Source organism: Aulonocara stuartgranti, assembly GCF_965226115.1.
Source record: "Aulonocara stuartgranti genome assembly, chromosome: 19".
In the NCBI taxonomy this organism is placed as follows: Eukaryota; Metazoa; Chordata; class Actinopteri; order Cichliformes; family Cichlidae; genus Aulonocara; species Aulonocara stuartgranti.
In genome coordinates, this window is record NC_138955.1 from 24,816,283 (window position 1) to 24,839,984 (window position 23,702).

Consider the following 23,702-nt stretch of genomic DNA (forward strand, 5'->3'; position numbering starts at 1 on the left):
TTAGCAGATTGTGTTTCTGTATGTGTGCAAGTTCACGGATGCAACTTGCTAAACGAGCTTGTTGATTTTAGCTGATAACTTGGAACTTAACTCTCTGGGTGTTGCAGCTAAAATGCTGAGGCTGTACCCGGTCTTTAAGTCTGACATCATTAGCCGGTTCCAGGTTCAAACTTTGCTTCAGGTGCCAAAGTCAAACAAACACTGCGGCATCACTGAGAGTTAAAAACTGTCTAAATTCTTTCATCTTCATTAAAATGATCAGTGTGGCTGCTCTACCAGGTGTAACAATTAAGTTTAACATCCAGGCATCCATGAAAACACAATTTTTAAATTTTAGTTAGCAGGGAGTTAGCTTGCTAGTTTCCATCTAAAGATGATATAATCTAAAGATGATGTAATGACTGAGAGATTTGTGATGTAATTAAAACGTACAGCTCTGCTATCACTTCCAACATAAATGAAAACTAAACGGCAGTGACGTTTGTAGGGTTACTGAAGGTGGGCTAGCTGGTATATAATGATGTGCTACGTGGTGGATAGCTACACAGCTATGGTTAGCATAATATAAACACAGTGAACCTGGAGGATGAATGCTAACCTTTTTTTCTGAGCTTTAAAATGAATAGCGGTAATAAAAACCGAGAGAGGCCGACACTGGTCACTGCCTTTTTTTCGGGGCTTGAAACGTAATCACTTAAAGACCAGATGAGGCTACAGAATCCAAAAACTGGTGATGTCACAGTGTCTATATCCATTGATCAAATAAAGGCCCGCCCTTTAAGCCAACCTTCATGTGATTGGCTGCTTCTAGCAAACAGAAGTTGAAAGGGCAGCTGGGTGGGGTTCTCTCTGACATTACGTAGCACTAAACCGGTCAAAATAGTGTTTGAGCTCAATCCTCAAACAGCACTCAGAGGCGCGGTTAGTTTCACGGGCTGACTTTTTTTCTGCTTTAAATACCGACACAATTCACTGTAAGCTGTGTGTTACAAATACAAATAAAAAATATTATATAAAAATATTATATAATAAAAATATTATATAAGCCACTGAAAGTCCAGATCTCAGAATGATTTTAGCCATGACTGCCTGTTTCCCTGCTTTTCCCTCCATTAGTGCTTCCCCTTTGTCTTAAAAGTGTGTGAATGTGTGTGTGAATGGGTGGGTGACTGAACGTGTAAAGCGCTTTGGGGTCCTTAAGGACTAAGTAAAGCGCTATACAAATACAGGGCATTTAGCATTTTACCATTTAAAAGAATTTATTACCACATTGTCAAGAGTAGGGTTTGTTTGGGAAATTGTGTGTGTGTGTGTGTGTGTGTGTGTTTTCTTTTTTGGTTCTTTTTCCTCCTCAGCACTGATGTGCAGGCAGAGCTGCATCTCTGAGCTACTGAGCTGCTGCCAAAAGACCTCAGGCTTCTGTCAGCCTGGACAGGAAGAGAAAAGTAGTTTCTCTGCATGCACAAGGTCATCAGGGAGGTGATTTCTGTTTTCTTTGGAAGTTTTGTGAATGTGCTGCGAGTCGTCCTCCTCCCCCCCCCCCCCCCCCCCCCCCCACACACACACACACACACACACACACACACACACACACACACACTCTCTAATGAGGTGATGTAATCCACCACTTCTTATTCATAGTGACACAAAATGTTTCTGGCCTTCAGCAGTTTCCACTGAATTTCCACTGATGAGGGCCAGATGGCTTAAATTATTTTGTCTTCTGTGTAATAATGAGATAATCTCATTAAAGGGGCTTGGATTTAGTGCTTATTTAGCCCAGCCTGACCATCATGCGTTTATGGTATCCTACTACTTATTCTAAATTCATCATTAGACCTTCGAAGTAACATAAAGCACATGTTTTGTTTTTTCCTTCAGTCATTTTGAGATTCTTCAGGTTTTATCAGATTTTTATCTTGTATGAAAAAGTGTTGATCTGTTTTCACAAATAAACACTGAATGACAAGTTCAGCTAGTCGGTTGTACGATTGAAACCAGGAACAAATTCATAATGCTTCAAGGTTTCTTAAAAGAGGATTTTGTTTGTTGTTTCTCTGAAGTCAGCAGCATCATCCAAATAAAAAGATTGTTAGCTTACTCTGAACAGAGTGGGTTGTGATATTTGGGTAGTAAAACCTTGTTCATAATCTATTAATTGCACATTACTTGGTTTTTAGATTCAGGCACCACCTCCTGCAGGACGGTGCACCCCGGCTCCAGGAAGCTAAACCTGCATAAACTACTGCCTATGTCTAAATGCCAGCCTGCCCAACAGGACACTGACGTTCTGTATCTGTACCTCAACAGGTCATAGCTTTTTGTGCCAGAGAGAGGAGACCTTAAATTATATATCTGAGAAGCTGGTGCATGTTCTGTGGTCTCGTACAACAAAATAGTACTTTCCAAAAAAGCTTTAGTGACCTGCTCCTATTAGTTTTCTTTCTCTGTATGTCCAGATTATTAGACTTCCTCTAATACCTAGAATATCACCTCAGGTCCTCACTTAACCGATTATTTAACACCATCGACACAGTGTAAACAGCTTTGTTTTTTTTCAAACGTCACATGTTTAGGCTCACTCTTGTGCCATAATGAAAGTGGGGGTGTAATAGATATTCAGTTGGATGAAATCTGAATGTTAAAAGTTCCTCAGTGCTTTGAGTCTTCTCTGTATGTGTGTAGTCCTTCACTGTGAAGTTAGCTGTAGATGCTGCATTTATCATCAGGCTGAGTCCCGATTACTCGTACCTGAGGAGACGTGCATCTCCTTGTTGGAAGCAATAAAGTTATATATTGGTCCTCGACTTCACGTGACATCCCTGCCTGTTGGCTCTGCACCCTTCACATCTTCATTAAAAAGACGAATAGGCAGGAAAGTGAAATCGAAGAGCCCGATGTCTCTTATTTCAGCTTTACCTTCCTGATATACCGAGGCAAATTGTCAACCTGCGGTCCACAGATTCTTCTGCACTCTCACCAAGAACAATTTTATGGGTTTGATTAAAATTAGCAAGTGTCGATATATCAAAGCAGCGGCTGAATAATAACTCAGTAATTGCTCCCTCCCCCCTGCTCTCTGCGGGGTTGGACTGGTGTTATCAGCTCTCAGTGTCGCTGCCTCTCTGCCTCCCGGAGCTGCCGATCTCTCCCAGGGCTTGTCTCTGTCTTATCTCGGCCCCGCACTTCATGGGGAGGAAGTTCTTAGAGGGCTGGGCCCGACAGATAGCGACTGACCTGTCTCTTCCTCTGGAGCGGTTTCTTTTTTAAGGAAGCTGCAATCTGCTAACTGAACTAAAAAAAAGCTGACTAGAATTAGCCCCCCCCCAACCTCTCCACTGGTGCAGCAAACACACCCTTTACTGTCTGAGGATGAATGTATTTCTTCTTCTCTGCCTGCTCCCTGCCTGTCTGTGCACCTGTCTCTCCTTAATGATGCTGCCCGTGGACTCAGGTGGCTCTTCTTTGAAGTTGCCGCCGACTGGGAGTTTGAACTTCAGGAAAGAAGGGCCCCTGTGAACATGTCAAACACAGAAAGCCTGACAGAAGTTAAATGACTCCCATAAACCTTTTGCTTGCTGCTTCTTCAGATCGAGCCTTTCAGTCTTTGCCTGTCTGATGTCTGCAGGCAGCCAGAGAAACACTGCACTTTGTTGCAAAACAGCTAATCAAGGTGGAGAATCTTTTGGAGTGAAAGCTGTTGAATTTCCATTGATGGTTTCCTTCTCCTGTCAAAGCCGGCACACGCTCCCGCTTCTTCCAAAGAAGCCAATCAGATTTTCTTTGAAATTTCTTTTCCAAAATTGGACTTTGTGCAACCGGAAGATTTGAGATACCGCTTTCCTTCATCGACACATCCTTCACAGGTAGGAGCGGGAGCGTGTCTCGGCCATCTTATGAAAAATGCAAATCGCTGTTTCAGCATCCCAGTGTTTCAAAATAAAGCGTGCTGAAATCTAGAAAGCGTATCGTAATTGAAAAGAATGCGTGTGAAGGTAGATCGGCTTAAAGTGAGTTAAGCCTGTTAGCGTCTTATTAGAAGTCACAGTGCATTTTTCTATTTCTTTTTTTTAATTTAGCGATTTCCTCCTGATAGAAGATGCTTCACAGATCTTCCACAAGGAAGAGATTTTATTTATTTATTTATTTGTTTTTGCAAGCTGCCGTTTCCTGTTTCAGCCCTTTGGGATGGGACGGCTGGAGTAAAAACGTGTGTTACAGCAAATCTAAGAGTGTCCATTCTGGTGTGTGTCTCTGTGACAGATGGTGCTGCTGACAGCGGGGAGCTCGACTTGAGTGGGATAAATGACAGTGAGATAGAGCTGGTACGTATCTGCTGCGTATGCAGCTCCAGTCACGCCGTACACACTACAGATTCACACATGCGATGTGCCTTCAATGCCCTGAAATCTTTCTCAATGTAGAAAATTCTGTTAGCTTTTCCTGTAGAAGAGTTAAAATCTCATCAAATGTTTTCTGCTATTGCAGAACTGTTAGCATGTAGCATGTTAGCTTGGTAAAAAATAGCTAAAAACTTGGACATGGTTCATTTTCAGAATTTTAAAAAACAAAATCTTAAAACTGTAAGGCAGCTACAGGGACAAGAAATACAAGACAAATCTTTGCATTGGACAGATTATCTCTTCACTCATCAATAATAATCATAATCAAATTGTGCGTGCTCGTCTACGGCTTCTTTTGTTGCAAAAACAACTGACTCTAATGTTGAATTAACCTGTTTGTTAGTGCTGTTGTCTTTCTAAGTCCCGCCTCTGCTTGTTTTTGACTGGCTGCTTAAATGCAAAATAGACAAGCTGGATTGGAGGCCAGAAAAGCAACTTATTGCAATTTATATTTTTACAAAGCTTATCACGTCTATAACAGCCGTGCACATTTCAATCATATGTAGGAAACTCGACTACACGTCAATGACCTGCAAACAGCAACTTTCCTCTTTATATAGAAAATAGGAATCCTTCTAAAATGAAGACAAAATAGGCCTCAAAATGAATAAAAACATAAATAAAAGCGTGAGCCTCGCTGTGTAATGTGTTTATCTCAGTCAATAGAGTGCAAGCTCTAATGTGTTGTGTACGATAACATTGGATTCACAGGGTTATTTGCTGGGATGTGGGAACATGGAAGCACATCGTTAAAGAGAAGTTTGACTCAAACTGTGTTTTTTTTTAACGTTCAGTATGTTGCTTTCTTCTTTCTGATAAAATATGTAAAAACCAGGTTGGTTAACTGATGATTAAGCACAGAGGTTAGCAGCAGGCTGTTTTACCTTAAAAAACTGGGAAACTCCCTGTAAAGTGAACTCCTGCCTCTCCCTGTGCTCCTCTGCAGTATCTGCTGAGTGACAAAGAAGTCAAAATCAAGACGGCACTCTGGATGGCAGAAAACTCCACCTACCTCAAAGAGCAGAAAGGTACCTTTGAGTATGCAACACGATCTTAGTGTTTCAGTGGTGAAGTTAATGCTCATTGGTTGGTTTGTCCCAGAATCTACCTCCTACTTTTAGTCCTCTATCAGCCAAACAGAGCTAAACCTCCAAATGAACCTGAGCGTTCAAGTTGTGTCATATTTATGTGCACTATCTATAAGTTTGTATGCTCAGACTGTTTCTTTTATTTTCTTTCAGAGAAGGAAGCCAAGATAGCGAAGGAGAAGGCGCTCGGGATCTACAAAGAGAGAAAGGTAACAGCAGACGGTCTGAAAAACTGTGAGATAAGGGCGGGCATTTTTGTTTGAGCTCACCAGGATGACAGAAAGTTTGTCTGAGGCGGTAAATGGTCAGGCAGCATTATTTATTTGTTTTTTTTTTTTGTGGTCAGGCAGGGTGAAAGTTGATCAGTCAGACAGAAAATGGCCAAATGGGCCGTAACACAATTTGTCAGCCGTAAAAGCACCGGTCACATCTGATGCCGCATGATCTGTTCATATCTCCCAGCTGTCCAACCAGCGGCTGCCTCAACTTTGACCGCTTATCTACTTGAAATCTGCACCCTACACAATCCTGTCAAAAAGCCGCTCATTCTTCTGCTTCGGCTATCGGTCTGTGCGCTAGACTCATTGTGCCTGAAATGTCTCAGATTGTTCTTTTGACAAAATGTTTCAGACCCGAAAGAAGAAAAAAACACCTGAAAAGTACCACAGATATTAGTTTGCCTGACTCGTTTTGCAGAAGGATCTGTTTAACGAACATCATTAAAGCACCCATATTCCCTGTCACACATATTCACAGGTCACTTTATTAGGTATACCTGTTCAGCTGACAGTACAAATATCTAATAAGCCAATCATATGGAAGCAACTCAGTGCAGTTTGGCATGTAGGGAAGGTGAAGAGGACCTGCTGGAGTTCAAACTTCAGGATCACGATCCGGTTGTTCAGTGTTGACGCGACAAATCCTACTTCCGGGCCTAAAGTAGTCTGCGTTTAATATGGCTTTTGTGTTATTAACATGTTTAATGTTATGTATTTTCTTCTATTTGATCTCAAAAAGCTCCTAAAACAGTCAGTGATCACTGTTGACCTCCCTCGGCTTTTATTCCCGCTAATCATTTATTTAAGCTCAGTTTTTAAAACCTTAGGATGTAACTACAGCCCAGCCCATGCAGCAGTATATGAATGACTAACCTCGTATTGTGGATGGATTATCTCAGTTGTTCTCCTGACTGAAGTTTGGTCCTTTTACAGCATCCTGCCATGCGATTACATTTGTTCCTGACCACCGAGAACACTCACGTTAACTTTTATTGAGTGGGAAAAAAAGTTAGCTTGTTTATATTATGCTAACATAGCTGTGTCGCTAGCGGTCACCTAGCACATCATTATATACCAGCTAGCCAAACTTCAGTAACCCTACAAACGTCACTGCTGTTTAGTTTTCTGTCTTCATTTATGTTGGAAGTGATAACAGAGCTGTACGTTTTAATTTGTTTCCAAAACCCCGCAGTCAGGACATGCTATATTGTATTTAGATAGAAGCTAGCGAGCTAACTCCCTGCTAACTTCTACCTCCGTTAAATGTCATAAATTCCGTTTTCATGGATGTCTGGATGTTAAACTCAATTGTTACACCTGGTAGAGCAGAACGCTGATCATTTTATTAAAGATGAAAGACTTTAGACAGTTTTTCAACTCTCAGTAATGCCATAGTGATCGTTTGATATATGGACCTGCAGCGGAGTTTAGACCCAGACACGGCTAGTGACGTCAGACTGAACAATCGGATTAGGAGCAAAAGCGATTAAAAGCAGCATAATTGTTGATGCCACACAGACTGCTCAGAGTATTTCAGGCAGAGGTCACAGGCAATGGTTGAAAAAGAGAAACTATCCTGTGAGCAGCAGTTTTCTTGCTGATGCCAGAGGTCAGAGGAGACTGGCCAGACTGCATTGAGCTGACAGAAACAAAGGTATGCAGAAGAGCAGATGGGCAGCAATGGCAGAAGAGCACGCAGTGTGCCACACCTGTCAGCTGAGAACAGGAAACTGAGTCCACAGCTGGCACAGAACCAAAAATGAGCAGCAGGAAAATGTTTCCTGGTCAGAGTTAAACAACATGAAAGTACAGATCCATCCTGCCTTCTATTAACAGTTCATGCTGCTGGTGGTGCAGGGGTTTGTTGAGTTGTTCTGAAGGCAAAAAGGGGGCTTGTTGATCTGTGTGGTGTCACTGAACACGGTTAGCCAAAATATGCACACTCTGGCTCTGAGAAGCCCCACCCACTGATTGGCTGCCCCTCATAAAGCTTGTTTACAAGGGACAGCCAATCAGAACAAAATGGGATTTAAATCGAGGGGGAAGGAAGCTTTTATCCTTTCAGAATAAGGTAAATACAGATTATTATTATTATATAGATTATTATATAGAGTATTATAGATTAATATACAGATTATTTTGAACTGTGAATCATGCAAACAAACTCTAGTAAAGTTGAGGAATAAAAGTAGTAAAGTTGTGTGGCTGGAAATAAGGAAAGTGGTCTCCTATAAAGTTTTAGTAATGCGTGTCCCACATACCTCAGGAGAACTCCTGCAGGCTTGTAATAAGTGCCTCAAACTCTCAGGCCTAAATGCCCAACTGCATGCCACGCTGAAATGATCAGATAAAGATGTAAACAGTTGGATGGACCCCTGCAAACTTACCCCATGTGTAGTAAGTTTGCAGATTCAGCAATATATATATATATATTTAAATATATATTGTGTGTGTGTGTGTGTGTGTGTGTGTGTGTGTGTATATATGTCAGTACCTCAGTACTGTGTGTAATCTGCATGCAGTCGTTAAACCTGCCCATCAGGTTTAATGATTCTGTGCAGGCAGATAATCATTCAGGCAGTAATTTATTCAAAAGAATATCGCTGGAGCTGCAGTTTGTCTGTGAATTATTTTCTGTAGGTTTTACTTGTAAGAGGAACAGTGAATAAAAATACATTAAGATGCAAAAGTTGAGAAAAGGGGGATATATTACTGCCCGAGGTAATGTAATTAAGTATCACTAGAGTCTGACCAATACTCCAAAAGCCAATTTTTCAGTGCTTAAACCAGTCAAAAGCATCACATTCTGAGCAGTGAAGAGCTTAAACCTGTCAGTCTTTAGCGATAAATGACTGAAGTAGAGTCGATGCATTAAAAACTGCAAAGTGAGATGGACAGTGAGCGGTACTGTGAGCCAGACTGAGACTAAACACAGACAGACGGGCAGTAAGTCCTGTGGAACTGGTTTCTTCTCATTTGCCATTACTGGTTTTGGCTCAGCACAGGCCCTTTGTTAGACCCAACATCTGTTCACTGGTTTTAACTAGCTGGATTAACTGCAGTGGAACAGATCTAATGAGACACGCAGCCTCCCGACAGCTCTTATCCAACCAGCAGCAAACTGTCACATCACTGACAAATAAGTGGCTGAATAAACAACAGGAAGAACATCGTGTTGATGCACAAAGGATTTGAGCATCCTTTGTTTCTCATTTGGTAACCGTTAATATTCTGTGTTGATTAGCTGCTGAATAGGGAAGAGGGGCTTTCAACTGATCACATCAAGTGTGTAAAGAAACTTGTTTAAAAGTGTGTTTTTAAAAGTTTTAAGGAAATCTCTGCTGATCTATGTCATAATTTAGAGAGGGGGTCAAGGTTAATGCAGAGTAACTGAAGCTGGGTGATAACCTCAATAATTGAGATAAACTGCATTTGTACAGAAACACGTTGGGTTTTATATTTGCCTGAAAAGCTGTTCTTTAGTCTTACCTTTAGAGGGCAAATCCTCCATGGGACCCAAATGCTTTAATATAAAGACAAACTGTTTTCAGATAACATTTGAGCTTTGTCTGGTTCAAAGAACTGATTGATCAGGACTTGTTTTGAATGTATGCGGTCCTAGCCAGGACAAAACTTTAATTTGGGCCTCCAGGAAAACTCGTTTCTGCTGAGGGAGTAACGACTAATGAGCCCTTTAAGCAACAACCTGTAGCTTTGAATTTTTCACCCCAGCAGTACAGGTCTAGGGGTGACGATGTTGGTTCACTCCTGTGCACTAATTGGAAATCAAACAACAATTTGACTGGTAACCATGATGACATTTTGTACATCCTTTATATTATTTATCAGCCCTGAAGACCGTTATTTTTAATGCGCGAAATATTCACACAAATATTATTTGTCCGGTGTGTACAGGTCAATGTTTGCATACTAATACATTACAGTAATTCCTGCTAAACCTAAATCTGCATAAGATAAGTGTCTTACTTTGCTCATATAAGCATGTAGCTAAGCCAAATTACAGCCCACACATACCTGGTTAATCTGGAAGCAAATACTTTGTTTTGCTGTAATGTGTTTTCCAGATGTTTTGCAGATTATAAAGTGTCCTTGTTTTATGAGAGGCGATGTTAAGCTTTAGTTTTGTTTGAAATCCCGACAGCCAAGGGGCCCCAATAGGAAACACGCCCCGATCCGAGCTAACACGGCTGACGAGGCCATTGAGAAGATGCTGGAGCAGAAGAGGATCTCCTCCAAGATCAACTACGACGTCCTTAAGGACCTCAACGTCAAGCCCTGCGCCAGCCCAGCTCGCAACGCTGAGTCCCCAAAGAAGGAAAGGCCAGCCGCCAAGCTGGCCGGACGCAACCGAAGACCCGCCCAAACTCAGCTCAGCCTCAGCACGCCTCTCAGTACTCTGGGAAAAAGGTTGGTGGAAAACCTGGTTTCTAATAGTGAGCAAAAAACATTAAAACAAAGATTCCTGAAGCCTATCAGCAAACTGCCCACTTCTTAATGGACCTCTGAGATTCTGGCTTTTAAAGCAGAGTACACATAGAGGGAACTTAAATCAAATGAATATATAGTGCCCGCTCTTTGCCTTTTAAGCAGTACTGTTTCTTTCTCAAGGGATTTGGCAGCCTTTGAAAAACTCACTACAGGTCTGCTTCTGTAGATTTACAGCTTGTCAGTGTCTTCTCTTGCTTCACCTTTTCCCAGGCTGACTCCAGAAAGTTTAGATCCGACCTCTGTCGACCTGTTACAAGACTCCTTTTTATATGACACAAATCCATCCCACAGATTTACCAAACATTTGTAGAATGGTTGAGTATTTATTCACGTAGAATCAGAGTAACAAAGCATTTTCATGTTTCCCCAATATGCTAGAATCACAGTGAAGATTAAAACGATTGGGTTACTGATTTGGTCGCTCAGTTATGCTCCAGCTATGACTCGATTCTGCCTGAAAAAAAAATGATTCATGTGGTGCCCACAGACCACACTGATTCCTGGCAGTAAACAGCCATTTACAGGCTCTGACGACTGCGTTTGCCAACCACAGAGGTCCCTCTGAAAGCCGGCTCAGCTGTGATGCTTCTCTGCTACATGTGCTGCAGTGTGCATGTGTAAACACTGGAGCTGGAACCATTGTCGTGGACGCAATACACAACTGCACCATTACACCGGCATCTTTTTCTACATTATGGTCTTTTAAAAAAATGATATTGATACATATCAGTGACACGTTTCATGCTCGTCGTACGTTTCCCAGAACTCTCAATGATTTACATAAGATTCCTACTTTTTTTGAGTGTGTGTGTCTATTATCTTGTAAGCATATTAAGCAGCTAAAAAAAGATCTCTTGATGAGAACAGCTGTTGTGCCAGCCACTATGTCATCTGTGGGAGGCTCTTTTCCAAAAACATTGTGTGGATAGTGAATTAATTGTAATTTTACCTGCTCGCGTTAACGCTCTCACCTGTCATAACGGCTAAAGAACATGGATCCATATTTACTTTTGTTTGGATCTGCTCAGCCTCCTCTTTCACTCCCTCGCACCATTAAATAATCTGGAATGCAAACAACAGATGCTCGATTGAATCAAGGCGAGATGGATGGGAGAGTGTTTGCTCAGGTCTGATCGGCACCAGCCGCTCCTCGCCTGCCACCGAGGTCAGACTCGGCTTTTTGTTTTCCTGGAACAAGGAGGAGAAACTGCCTCATCCCGACTCCGCTCGCCCCAAAATAATCACCTGCGACAGGAGGACAGATGTTCAGTCTTCTGTTATCCTTTTTTTTTCTTTTCCCCTCGACTCCTGTGGGATTTACCGTATTTCTTTCTTTTTTTTTTTTTCCTTCAGCGATGCACCTTGTCTGCCAGGATTTGTCCCTTAGCGGTTGCTCACCCCCCCCCACTCCTTTCGTGACATGCATTCACGGGACTGATCCACACTGATCCTTTCAGACGAATTTAATGGGTTTTCTGCAACAGGGAGAAAAGCTGAGGGGCTTTTTCCCCCCACTTTGTTTGGTAGTGGGGGAAATTGGTTTCCTATGGCTCTGTTTTTAAAACTCTTTCAGTTAATGTTGGTTTTAGGTGCCATCTTGAAGCTTTATAGCTCTCCTATAGAGGCAGCTGTTTGGTGATTAAGGGGATGTAACCCCCCCACAGGTCACCCCCTCCCAGGTTCTGTGGTTAGGTGAGCTCAAGTCATCTGGTTGCAGTTTGCTAGGCGTTGGTAAAGCCTGTTCTGGGCTCTGCGATAATGCGCTGCATTTGGTCTCAGACCCACAGAGGAGTTCAGATAAGTATGCCGGTTATTGCAGTCGGGAGCCTTTCAGAGCCCGTTTCTTTTTTAAGTCAAATAAAATATATTTATAAAAGACTGCTTAACAAAATGGGTTTGTCACTTTGCTCTCTACAGAGTGACGGGGGATGTAAACACACATGAAAACAGGGGAAGAAAAACATTACAGTCTCTTAAGATTTGAGGCCAAAGCCTGCGAGTGGAAAGCGGGTCATGGAAACAACAACAACAGCAGCAGCAGCATAATCTGGAGGCAGATATGGAGATGGGAGTATTTCCCTGGGTTTCTTCTGTCTTTAATACTTTATTCTTTATTTTGCGATCATGTGTTTCTGTGCAGCGTGTTTGACTATTAACAATCGGAGGATTAACCCAGAACACGCATAAATAAATAAATGAATACATCAATAATGGACAAAAACTGAAGCATAAAATACAAATTAAAAAATGCAAATAAGGAATAAACTACACTGAAATCTGATGTAAAGAGACTAAAAAATGAAACTGAAATAAAATATAAAAACATGAAGATGAACCTAATATGCTCATCTCTGATTCTTATTAAACTTGTGTAGCTTTGAACGATGTGCACTTCAAAATGATGCTCGTGCTTTTTTGGCTCCTCCTCCCTTCTAAACAGCTTTCCTCTAATTGGCTGCACACGCAAACAGAAGGTTTTGAAATCAGTCGGATGAATTCGGTGCTCGCAGTCAGTGCTGCTTGTCTGACATGACCACATTAGAGATATGTGCTCGTGCTGTCATCATTACAAATGACCGAGTCGAGACGACTGTCTCAAACGGATCGCTCTGAAGGTTAAGATTACTCATACATGCACTGATCTAATTATGTGGAACTTTGGCCAAGGTTAGGCTTCAGGTAAACAAACACATTTATCTATGCCTAAGCACTTTCTAATACACACACTCTCCAATGAATGCACTGGGGGCAACTTGAGTTTCAGTATCATACCTGAGGATAATTCGGCATGTGGACCGGGGAAGTCGAGGATCGATGACCTTCTGATTAGTAGATGTCCCGCTCTACTACCTGAGCCATAGATGGAGGGAAAAAAAGCACAATTGGTTAATAAAAATAAAAAAAAAGAAAGTGACAGAAAATAACAATGTGAGGTTACAGTTTAATACAAAGTAGAAAAAGGAAAAACTCAACATAAGCCTCCAGTTGTTGATTAAATCAATAGACAGCCACTCTCTCTGGCAGAAACAGCAACCACTCCCTCACTGACAACATGATGGATGACACAAATTATGACACATTATAGCTTTTCCCATTTATAGGATGGTAATGTGATGCATTAGTGATCATTGTGGGGAAATTGCTTTTGTGCTCACAACCCTCCACGGGGAGGTCAGAGGTCAGGATGGTGAAGCTGCCAGTGATTCAGTGTCTTGCTCGAGGACACTTCAGCCTCTTCACGCACACGGACACTTCACTGTATCTCATTCATCCTAAAGACAATGCTCAAGGACAGAGTAACTCTGAACGATGAAATGAAAACAGGTTTTTTGAATTGGGTCTTCAGTTACAATGAACAATGAAATGATCTTTTTTTTTCTATTCATTCCTGTGCATCATATATCCTGGAGTCATGCCGGGTCAGGTAAACAGTTTCAGTCAAACTAAAAGGTGCTTATAAAGGCCGGATCATGTTTTCATGTTTAAGAGCATATTAATAACGCCTCAGAAGAAAAAAAGTCCTATAATTTGTATCAGTGTAGTTTGTTGTTGTGCCTCAACAAACAACTTGCTTGCACCTGAAGATCACTTTGAAAGTTCTCCTCCAGAGTGGAGTGTGAGACGGCATATACCCCACAATCACTCAAGGTTGAAGGAACACTTTAAGTTGGTAGTAATAGCATGTGTGAGACGAAAAGCAAAGCTTGTTGCTTTGTGGACATGATACACCAAGGCAAGCAATCGCTCTTTTCAAAGAATGACTGCTGAAAACTGTGGTGGCCCTGAGAGGTCAAACGCAGTGCAACTTGCAAAACATCAGTATATAGAGAAATGCTGCAAAACCACACAAAACACAGTGGAAGCTGAATAAAACACTATGGAAATAGAAAAAACACACACAAAAAAAACCCCTAAAACACAACAGAAGTGTTTTGTGGAGAAAATAACAAGCTAACAGTAAACAGCGAATAGCAAACGTGTTGTTTTATTTGACTTTGGTTGTGTTCTGTGAGCTTTAGCAGCATTTTTCTATTCGCTGTCACTTCCTTAAGTTTCAGTGGGTTTGACCTCTCAGGGTCACTGTAGAAACACTGATTTTTACCTGTCAGGGAACAGAGTTTTGTGACTATACGATGCTACTTTTTGTCACTTTAGTCTGTTAGTTTTGACCTGAACTAATTCAATACCAAAATGGCAAAATCACAGGTTTTTCAGCTTTGAATGCCTTCGAGCCAACGATAACAACATAAGAGGTCTGGACTCAATCTGTTCACGATGAGCTGTTGGGCAGCTGGTGCCTTCCGCATTTTCGCGAGATTGTGACTTATTAATTTGACATTTCAAGTTGTTTTCTCGAAATTTAAGTTGCATAATTCCAGATTTCGAGTTATGGATCACAATTTGTTTTTCCATTGGAGGAAACAAGCTTCCACAGTTTGCCGCTAATGTGTTCACAGCACTGTTTTAGTTTCTGTGCCGGGCAGAACCTCAGACTTCAAACAAACTGACCTATGCCCAACTGAATGAGCGCTGGTGAAAACATTGACACAGCTATAAAAAAAAAAAACAAACCCTGCTTTTAAATAAAATGTATGAAATGTAATATTTCCATTTCAGATTGAGCAGCCATGGTTTTTGATCCACTGCACAGCACTGCTGCTGATCATATTTGACCCCCACGCCTAGTATTTATCAATGACTGAAGTTTGCAAGCAGCAGCTATGGTTACACCAAACCAGTAACAACAGTAGGCTGCAACAGTGCTGGATCTGAGCTGCTCCAGTTGGCTAATGGCTGCAGCCAGAATGGCAAATCTCTTCCTTGGAAAGCCGACATGCTCCATGAATGAAAGCCCATCTCCAGTTTCATGTTTTGGCTTTGATCTCCTTGAAGGAGGGCATCACCGGCACAAGCCCCGTCTTTGTGTGTTTAAGAATGGATGCCTTCTTTCTAAAGTGTTCGACCTGTTTGAATTTTTAAAAACACATTCCCGTGCTATCAATGAATCATTGATGCGGAATCGCTGGTTTGAATCATTCATCCCACACTTGCTTCTTTCTTTTATTTTCCTGAATGGATGCTGGCTCCGTCCATTTATGCAGAAATTGCTGAACTCTGCACTTTGTTGCCTTGAATGCACAATAATGTTTTCAACCCCCGCGGTTTTCCGGCTTTCTGTAGCTCTATCCATAAGCCATTAGCACCGAGAAAATGTCCCGAGGGCTGGCGAGCAGCAAAATGGTGATAATCTCCCATTCTCTCATAGCATGTTAGTCGTGGAATGAAAAAAATGGCAGAGACAAAAAAACAATCTCAGCCAGCGGCCGTTGAGCGCAGAATGGTCTCTTTCAGCTCGGCGGTCGAGGAGCAAACCGTTGCCTCGGCCCGTGAAAAGGTTGTTGTGCTGGTTATTGAAAAAGGAGAGGGGCCTGGTGTCAGGGAGACCTATGAAAGTGCAGGAGACGGCCTGCTGACAGTGCAGTCATTGTGCCCTGTTTGGAGGCCGCGCTGAGGGGCTACACTGAGGCATTGTGCTACCGTGGCCTCCCCTCCCTCTCCTGGTTCCTCCTACATGTTCCTGGCTGCTCTCAGAGCTCCGCTGAAGGGGCTGCTCTCAGATTTAGGTCCTTGCTCTGTGTCGTCCTGGAGTTTTCCTCATTTCCTTCTGTCTTTATGTTATTTTCATCATTTGTGGCTTTTTGCAGGTCTGTCTAGCTGCTCTGATATCCACCGAAATGCATGAACTGCATCATAGATACTGATACTGAGCTAATATTTAACATGTTATTTGTAGTTTGTTCATAAATTCTTTCTTTTGCTATATTTTGTTTCATTTTGACGTGCCTCTATTTTATATTCTGTGTGTTATGTTCTGTTTTATTGAATCCAAAGACCAAAATAAAGATTAAAGAGTCATCTCTAGGTCCTCAAATCAGACAAAATGTGGTGCAAATGAGCGCTGGCATCCTGCCCTGGAGCACATGACACTTTCTCTGTCATTGGTGACAGGTTCACTAAAGATTCTTGTGCATTCTTTGCTTACTATTAGGAATTATAATTAAAATGCTGTTTGGGCATCCATCCATGCATGTGTAAACAGCATTTTAATGTGATTAAGCTCTTTTGAAAATTAACAATTAGACAAAACAGATCATCATGAGGGTTTGAAGAGCTCTGCTGCCTCACTGGGAACTGCGATGACTAGTGGCACTTCAGCCAGTTTAATCCAATGTGATTTATTTATTTAGCACCACTTCATACAGCAGGTCTCTCAAGGCAATTATACTCTGTAAAGACCCTCTCTGCAAGCTCATGGTGACAGTGTGAAGGAAGAACACCCTTTTAACAGGAAGTGCTCTCTCCCTGGGACCAGGCTCAGGGATGCTAATTATTTGTGAGGTTAATCCAGGTCATCGGGTTTCTGCAGAGTTTGCAGTGCTCAAGTTAGAGTTTGGAGTGCTGAATAATGACGATTGGTTAAATATGCTCATGTCTTATGTACACAACATGCCACAATCAGGACGTTAATCAGTCTTAATTGTTGCTGAGACTGAATAAAATTTGTGTACGCTGATAGAAGTATTTTATCTCTGTAAGCTTCAGGACTCTTCAGCTCTGTCTCTAGCTTAAAGTTTCACTGATTCTGTCTCCCAAAAAGGACCCATTTTCTTCACCATGTTGCCATCATCACATCTACTCTAAGAAAAGGCTTTTACTAGCTACCTCTCACTTTCTTTCCTCCCTCTTTTTCCATTCTACCTTCCTTCTCGTTTCCCTCCTCCTTCACCTGCTCCATTCAGCATCTCCTTATTGCTCTCTGGTTCTTTCCCATCCATTTCCTCTTACTTTCTTCCCCATTTTATTCTGCCTCTCCAACTTTGTCTACTTCATCCCCCTTTTTATCCATTTTCTCTCCTCTCTCGACCTGCTTCTCCTTCTTCCTCCTGCACTCTGTTCTCTCACCTACTTTTTGAATTGCTAGCAGTTAAAAGCCCTCAGCAGCAGCTACAGGCCTGTCGAATCACTCTACACCATCAGGTCTTCTCTAGCTTTGGGCTCTCACAACTCGCTAACGAGTTCTTTGTCTTTCTTTCAGCTCTTTTTTTTTTTTTTTGTTTGTTTTTATCCTTTCATCTTCGCTCTTGATCAGAAGTGTTTGCACTTTACAAAATGTGTAAATTTGCCTCACTGCACTCAGACACGCTGGATGGTTCGACATGAAAACAAGACGTGGAAGTGGGGCAATGACAGAGTCTAATGAGGCCACTTTGAGTAAACAAAGTTGTAGGTTTGAGGCTCTGTTGACATCTTTCTCGATTTATTTAGTTTATTTTTTGTGGTCAAATGAACTGATGGGGTTTTTCTGTCATGCTTGTATTATTATCTGTTGGTGCTCAGTCTGACAGACTGTGTTTTCCTGTAAACTACTTATTCTAAACTTTAGAGGCCTGAAGAATTCTGGTTCGGCATTTCAAAGGACACATACACCGATCAGGCATAACTTTATGACCACCTGCCTCATTTTGGGTGGGTCCCGTTCTGACATATTGGAGTCCACTGGTCCCCTGAAGGTGTGCTGTGGTATCTGATGCCAAGATGTTAACAACAGATCCTTTAAGTCCTGTAAGTTGAGATTGGACCGTTTGTTCAGCACATCCCACAGATGCATGATTGGATTGAGATCTGGGGAATTTTGGACAGCAAATAAACTCAAACTCGTTGTTGTGCTCCATAAACCATTCCTGAACCATTTTGCTTTGTGGCAGGACGCATTATCTTGCAGAAAGAGACCACGGCCATCAGGGAATACTGTTTCCATCAAAGGAGCAATGCTTAAACAGGTGGGATGTGTGAAAGTAAGATTCACATGGATGACAGGACCCAAGGTTTTTCAGCAGAACATTGCCCAAAGCATGCCGGCTTGCCTTCCTATAGTGCATCCTGGTCCCAGGTGTTCCCCGGGTGATTGACACACCTGGTCATCAACATGATCTAAATAAAAAAAACATGATTCATTACACTAGGCCATCTTCTGGCGCTTTCAGCTGTGGACAGGGGTCATCAAAGACACCCTGGCTGGTCTGTGGTTATGTAGCATCAAACTGCAATGACAACTTTCTGTCTGGTTCATCACTGTGCCTTCCTTGGACCACTTTTGATCATGCTGACCACTGCAGAACAGGAACAACCCACAAGAGATGCAGTTTGGGTGTGATCCACTCGTCTAGCCATCACACCGTACTCTTGCCCATTTTCCTGCTTCCAACACATCAACTTTGAGGATAAAATGTTCACATGCTCCCCGACACACTAACAGATGCCATGTTGAAGAGATAATCAGTGTTATTTGCTTTACCTGTCAGTGCTCACAATGTTATGGCTGATGGGTTTATATTGTAATGTGTTGGGGGTCCACCTCGGCGCATTTACACCTAACATACAGAAAAGATGCAGCTCAAGACAGTCTTTGTTTTTCTTCTTCCCATAAAATCATAATCATTGGAAAGGTTTGACCGCAACACTTTTGGCTCGCCTCTGCTGGAGTGACTTAATCCATAGGACCGTTTATATTTCAGACCTCGAGAAGCAGAAATTTGAGCAGCTTTTTCTGGCAGAGCAGCTTTGTGAACTCAAGATATCAGAAATTCACATTAGTCTGAAGTATCCTGTGCCGGTTTTATTTTACTCAAACGATTGCCTACAAACTAATTCAGATGCTCACATGACCACCACAGACTTCTTGTCTCTGCGGTGTTGGGCCTGATTTCTCTTTTTCTCTCTCTCTTGGCTTCTTGCCTGCTGTTATCTTGTCTTTGTCTTTGCGTCACCCCATTTCCCCCCCCCCTTACTCCTCCCTCTTCACTCCCACCCACTTGTTTTCTCTTGCTTTGTGTTCCTACTAACTCAGCCCTTCAGGGACAGCAGGCCCCTGCTGTACTCAGTGTACTGGACAGTCTTTAGGTTTAAATGTACCATGCACTCTTTCACTTCTCCTTCTTTCTCTTCCCTCCCCTTCCCTCCTTCTGTATCTTCGCCCTCCACCTCTTTCAGCCAGCTGCCAAACAGACCCTCCCTGTTCCCTCCATCCCGACTGGAGGATGGAAAAGCAGTCTTCCAGAAATAGCCAAGATAATTGCCCTCCAGTGATATTTTTTTCCCTCTTCTGTCGCTCTTTACACTTCTTTGCTCCTTCATCTGTTCTTTCCGCATTCAAAGTTGTTTTTTTCCCTCTCTTCTCTTTTTAGAGAGCTTGTCTGATTCCAAAGTTTTTTTTGGGAAAAAGAAAAGAAAGAGACGGGGGAAAATAAATTCCTCACTGCATTTTTTCCCCCTCACACAGAGGGCAGCCAGGACAACCATTTTGGTCTGTGTTGGTTTTCCAGAAATGTAAATCTGACCCACAGACTTAGCTAGTGCTTGAGAAAAACTAGAAATCTCAGCAGGTTTCTGGCCAGATGTTGCCGCTGCCACCGCTTCTGCGAGGGACAGAAACAGCCAAGGGGGAAGGAAATGCTTTCCAACTTTGGGTTTGAGACTTGCTGGAGCAGGTGTCGTGAGAAAATCTAGAGTACATTTAAAGAACTGAACAGAAACAGGAAACGCTGACAAAGGAGGAGCAGCTCCAGTTAAATCTTCTCCCGCAGAGAAGAGGAAAAGAGCGGGCTGAACTTTACCATTTGTAAAGTTTCCATAGTTTCCTGCAGAGCACACCCGATCGAAGAGGATGTTTTCCTACTTAAGTGACCAGCTGCGTTAGGGGAGGGTGTATAATTTGTCTGTGGTTTGCAGCACCTCCCTGGAAGCATTTGATCTCCCTGCTCTCCCCCCTGCAAACTGTAACCAATTACTATTGGGTGCTGGTGGAGGTTTGCAGACCCCCGTCCGCCCAACATCCCCCACTACTACCACATGTACACGCAGGGACTCTCCAGAAGCCATGTCATGTGGGTGGCACGTAAGGTTGTTTACGCAAAATTTGAGGCTTTTCCAAAATTTAAGGGCATCAGTTGGTAGATTTATAGTGTTGTTCTTTCACAGCCTTTTAGGTTTTCCACATTTGGTGTGCTTCAGACTCATCTTTGAATCGATTTGGCTTTTTCCTCATTGACCTACACACATTACTTTTCAGTGACAAAGAAAAAGCATGTTGTTGACTTCAAAACAGAATAGGGGAGTATACCGTTGGGCGAAGTAGTTGACCCTGTTTAAATAATTAAACTCAGGGCATCTTTATTATATCAGTGGTCCTTGAGCTACTTCTGCTTCTTGATTAGAGTGCACCTGTTCTCTAATTAAATCCAGTCGATGTAATTAGGAAAGTCACATACCTGCCTCCATGAGGTCTCACAGCTATATCTCGGTGAAAAGCCCATGAAGAGGAGAGCTATAAGACAGGACTGTGTCAAGGTGAGATCTGGGGATAAAAGAACATCTCCACAGTGTTGAAAGTCTCTAACAGCAGCCAGCATAATCCTAAAATGGAGCAACTGTTTTCCTAGATCTGGTTTCCCTGGTTGTCAGACTAGTAACCATAAACCCAGTGGGCACTGTAAATTAGATCCAGTGTTTCTTTCTGGAGTTGAGACCTTTAAAGGACAGCCGTGGTTGGAGCACTCCACCAGTCACACCGTTATGGAGTGGTGAAGAGCTTTCCTTGTTTAAAAGGCATATGACTGCCGTGGTTGGAGCACTCCACCAGTCACACCGTTATGGAGTGGTGAAGAGCTTTCCTTGTTTAAAAGGCATATGACTGCTTGGAGTTAACCAAAAGGCATCCAAAAGGCTTTCAGACCACGGGATGCGAGACTTTTTTTGGTCTGAGGAGACAAAAATCGAACTGTCTGCCCACTATTTCCAAAAACATGTACAGAGGAAACTAGGCACTGAGAATCACCTCATTAATACCATCCCTGCAGTCAAACACGGTGGTGGTAGAATCATGCTGTGCAGATGTTTTTCTGACTGTGACATGAAGACTAGTTAGCATAGAGGGACAGGTGGATGAAGAAAATATAGAGCAGTTCTAGGTGAAAACCTGAAGCACACAACTAAAAAAAAAGAGTGGTTTCAGGACCTGAAGGCTTTCTAGCACCTTTAAAGAGACCTGTACTAATGTTCCCTCATCTAACCAGTGGAGTTTAATTTATTCTGAAGAATGAGGAAGCTGTCAGAAGACAAGTGTGCCAGGCTTTGAGGTCATTCCCAAGAAAACGTGTTGCTGCTGCTTCTGTTGACGGTGCATTGTAGACCTGATTTCTTACTTATGGTTTTTTCTTTTAGTTGCAAAAATCTCAGAAAAGTTCAAGTTGAAGCTAAAACAGAAAATGTGAAAAACTAATGTGCGGCAAACTTTCCAAATACACTATAAAATGAGGTTCATTCAAATTTGAAAATAAATAAACATTGATCAGCATTTAGCATAACACCGGGGAGGGATTACATGAACAAAGACAGCCAGCTATACTTTTAAGATTCGGATATTGATGCCCGGTTTTGTATTGTTGCATAAAATTACTGTTGAGGCTGCTAGTAGTTAGCAACCCCTATCTAATTATAATCAAACTATAGCTGCAGCCTAGGAGGCAGATACTCAGTAACTGATGGAGAGCAAAAGTTGAGCTTAAAGAAAAAATAATATTGGATTTGAATTTCACAGGTTTGCACACAGATAACTCCAAAATAAGGACCATGTTGCTTTCCATCTGATGCATGTGAAATAAGCCGATTTCACCACTTTTCAATCATTCTGTTCATGGCTTAATGTCGTTTTCTTTTTCCAGCGATGAAGAAAAACTACTATATTTATTGCTAATCGGCTAATAGAAATACCAAATCATAGAGCGATCAGGAATTACACACATAAATATCAATATGATTCAAATGTGTTATGTTCAATCAGAAGAAAAAACAGCAGAACGGTTTATTTGTGAAGCTTAAAAGTTAAAAGATGAGCTGTATATTGTTTCGTTGATTATGCACTAATTGCTTTAGCTCAGCTTCTAAATTTAAGGAAGAAAATGTCACTCCAGCCAAATGGGACGTTTATATCTGTGCAGTTGTTGTACATAATGTTATGGCTCGATGAGATAAAAGTGTAAACTGATCATGAGCCCTCTATTACTCATTGTAGTTTGCCTCATAATCAGGCTAGTGATGCCATGACGTGCTATTCCACACATGAAAGTACATCCCAGGGGCTAACAGGCCTGTGGAAAGGGTTTACTGCTGGCTGCATGATAAATTAAGCTCATTCCACATACATTTACGCTGAGGTCTTTAGCTTCCACACTCATGCAGAGAGATGTTAAGATATTTAATCCCTTGCACCCCCTCCCCACCCTGCGCAGACGAACCCATTTCTCAATGAAGCACGAAGAAATGAGAGCATCCCTTTGATTCTGGACATCCGGCTCTACTCACAGCGGCGACAGCAGCTTTCCCTGCACAGCCTCTTCCATCCAAACAGCTTTCAACGGCCAAACCTTTGTTCTCCAGCGCGGCTCGCACTGTAACTAATGGGACAGCCAGGGCTGGAATTTTGAGGGGAGCTCTAAAACTGGGCCATTTGGAAAACATCCCAGTTTTTATCCACAGCTTAGCCACAGAATAAAGAAAAAACAGCCCAGCCAGCAACCGAAAATGTTGACACTATAAGAGTTGATGCTATTGTGGTAGTTCATGGCCTCACGGGGCCACAGCACAGCTTAGCAACTGAAGACTTGTCCCCCTCGGCGCAGGGTGAAGGGACACTTTAACACTGAAGTACTTTTTCTTTTGTCCCTCTTTATCTTCACTCACAACTTGGTCCTCACTGTCTTAAAACCCAATGTAATTTATTATTTTCTGTTTAATATTTTATTACTTTTACTTGCTAAGTTTTATTGACACCATCCCCTCCAGCTATTGCCAGTTGTCAGCCAGTGGCTAAACGGCCTCCCTCAATCGCCTTTTCAGTTCAAGCTTAGTCTCATTGGCAGTAAGCTGATTAGAAACGAGCCGCTAAGCCCGGCAGAGAGTGATAGCCTAACAGAGAGTCGCTGCAGAGTGGATGAGCGAGGAAGGGGAGGAGGGTGAGACAAGAGGGAGAAAGCTAGTCAAGGGATAGAAAGTGAGACAGAGGAGGGTGAAGGGAGGGCGAGATATGCAACATAAGGGTTTGTGCCGTGCTGTATTTTGAACGTCTGTATGAAACTGCAGAATACATTTGAGGAAAAAGAGAGAAAGGGTGAAGGAGAAGCTGCTAGTTTGACCTTGTATAGAAGAGCCAGCATTGATCTGAGCATTTGAGCATCTCTGAACACGAAACATGTGAAGTCTTTTCCCTTTAGAACGACTCAATTCTTCATAGCATTGAGTTACCTTAGAGAATTACGGTGCATTAAGGCATCTAACTAATGCTCAGTTGGTAAGTGTGCCAAAAAATA

At 42.2% G+C, this 23,702-nt stretch overlaps 1 protein-coding gene across 1 annotated transcript in view; it reads left to right on the forward strand.

Annotated features, from left to right (window-relative positions):
- brf1a (BRF1 general transcription factor IIIB subunit a) overlaps positions 1-23,702 on the forward strand; it is a 125,071-nt gene that overhangs the window by 66,580 nt on the left and 34,789 nt on the right. The window contains exons 13-16 of the mRNA XM_082517233.1: positions 4,264-4,325; positions 5,350-5,431; positions 5,645-5,700; positions 9,932-10,197. Coding sequence (XP_082373359.1) covers positions 4,264-4,325; positions 5,350-5,431; positions 5,645-5,700; positions 9,932-10,197 — 466 coding nt within the window. The remainder of the gene's footprint in view (positions 1-4,263; positions 4,326-5,349; positions 5,432-5,644; positions 5,701-9,931; positions 10,198-23,702) is intronic.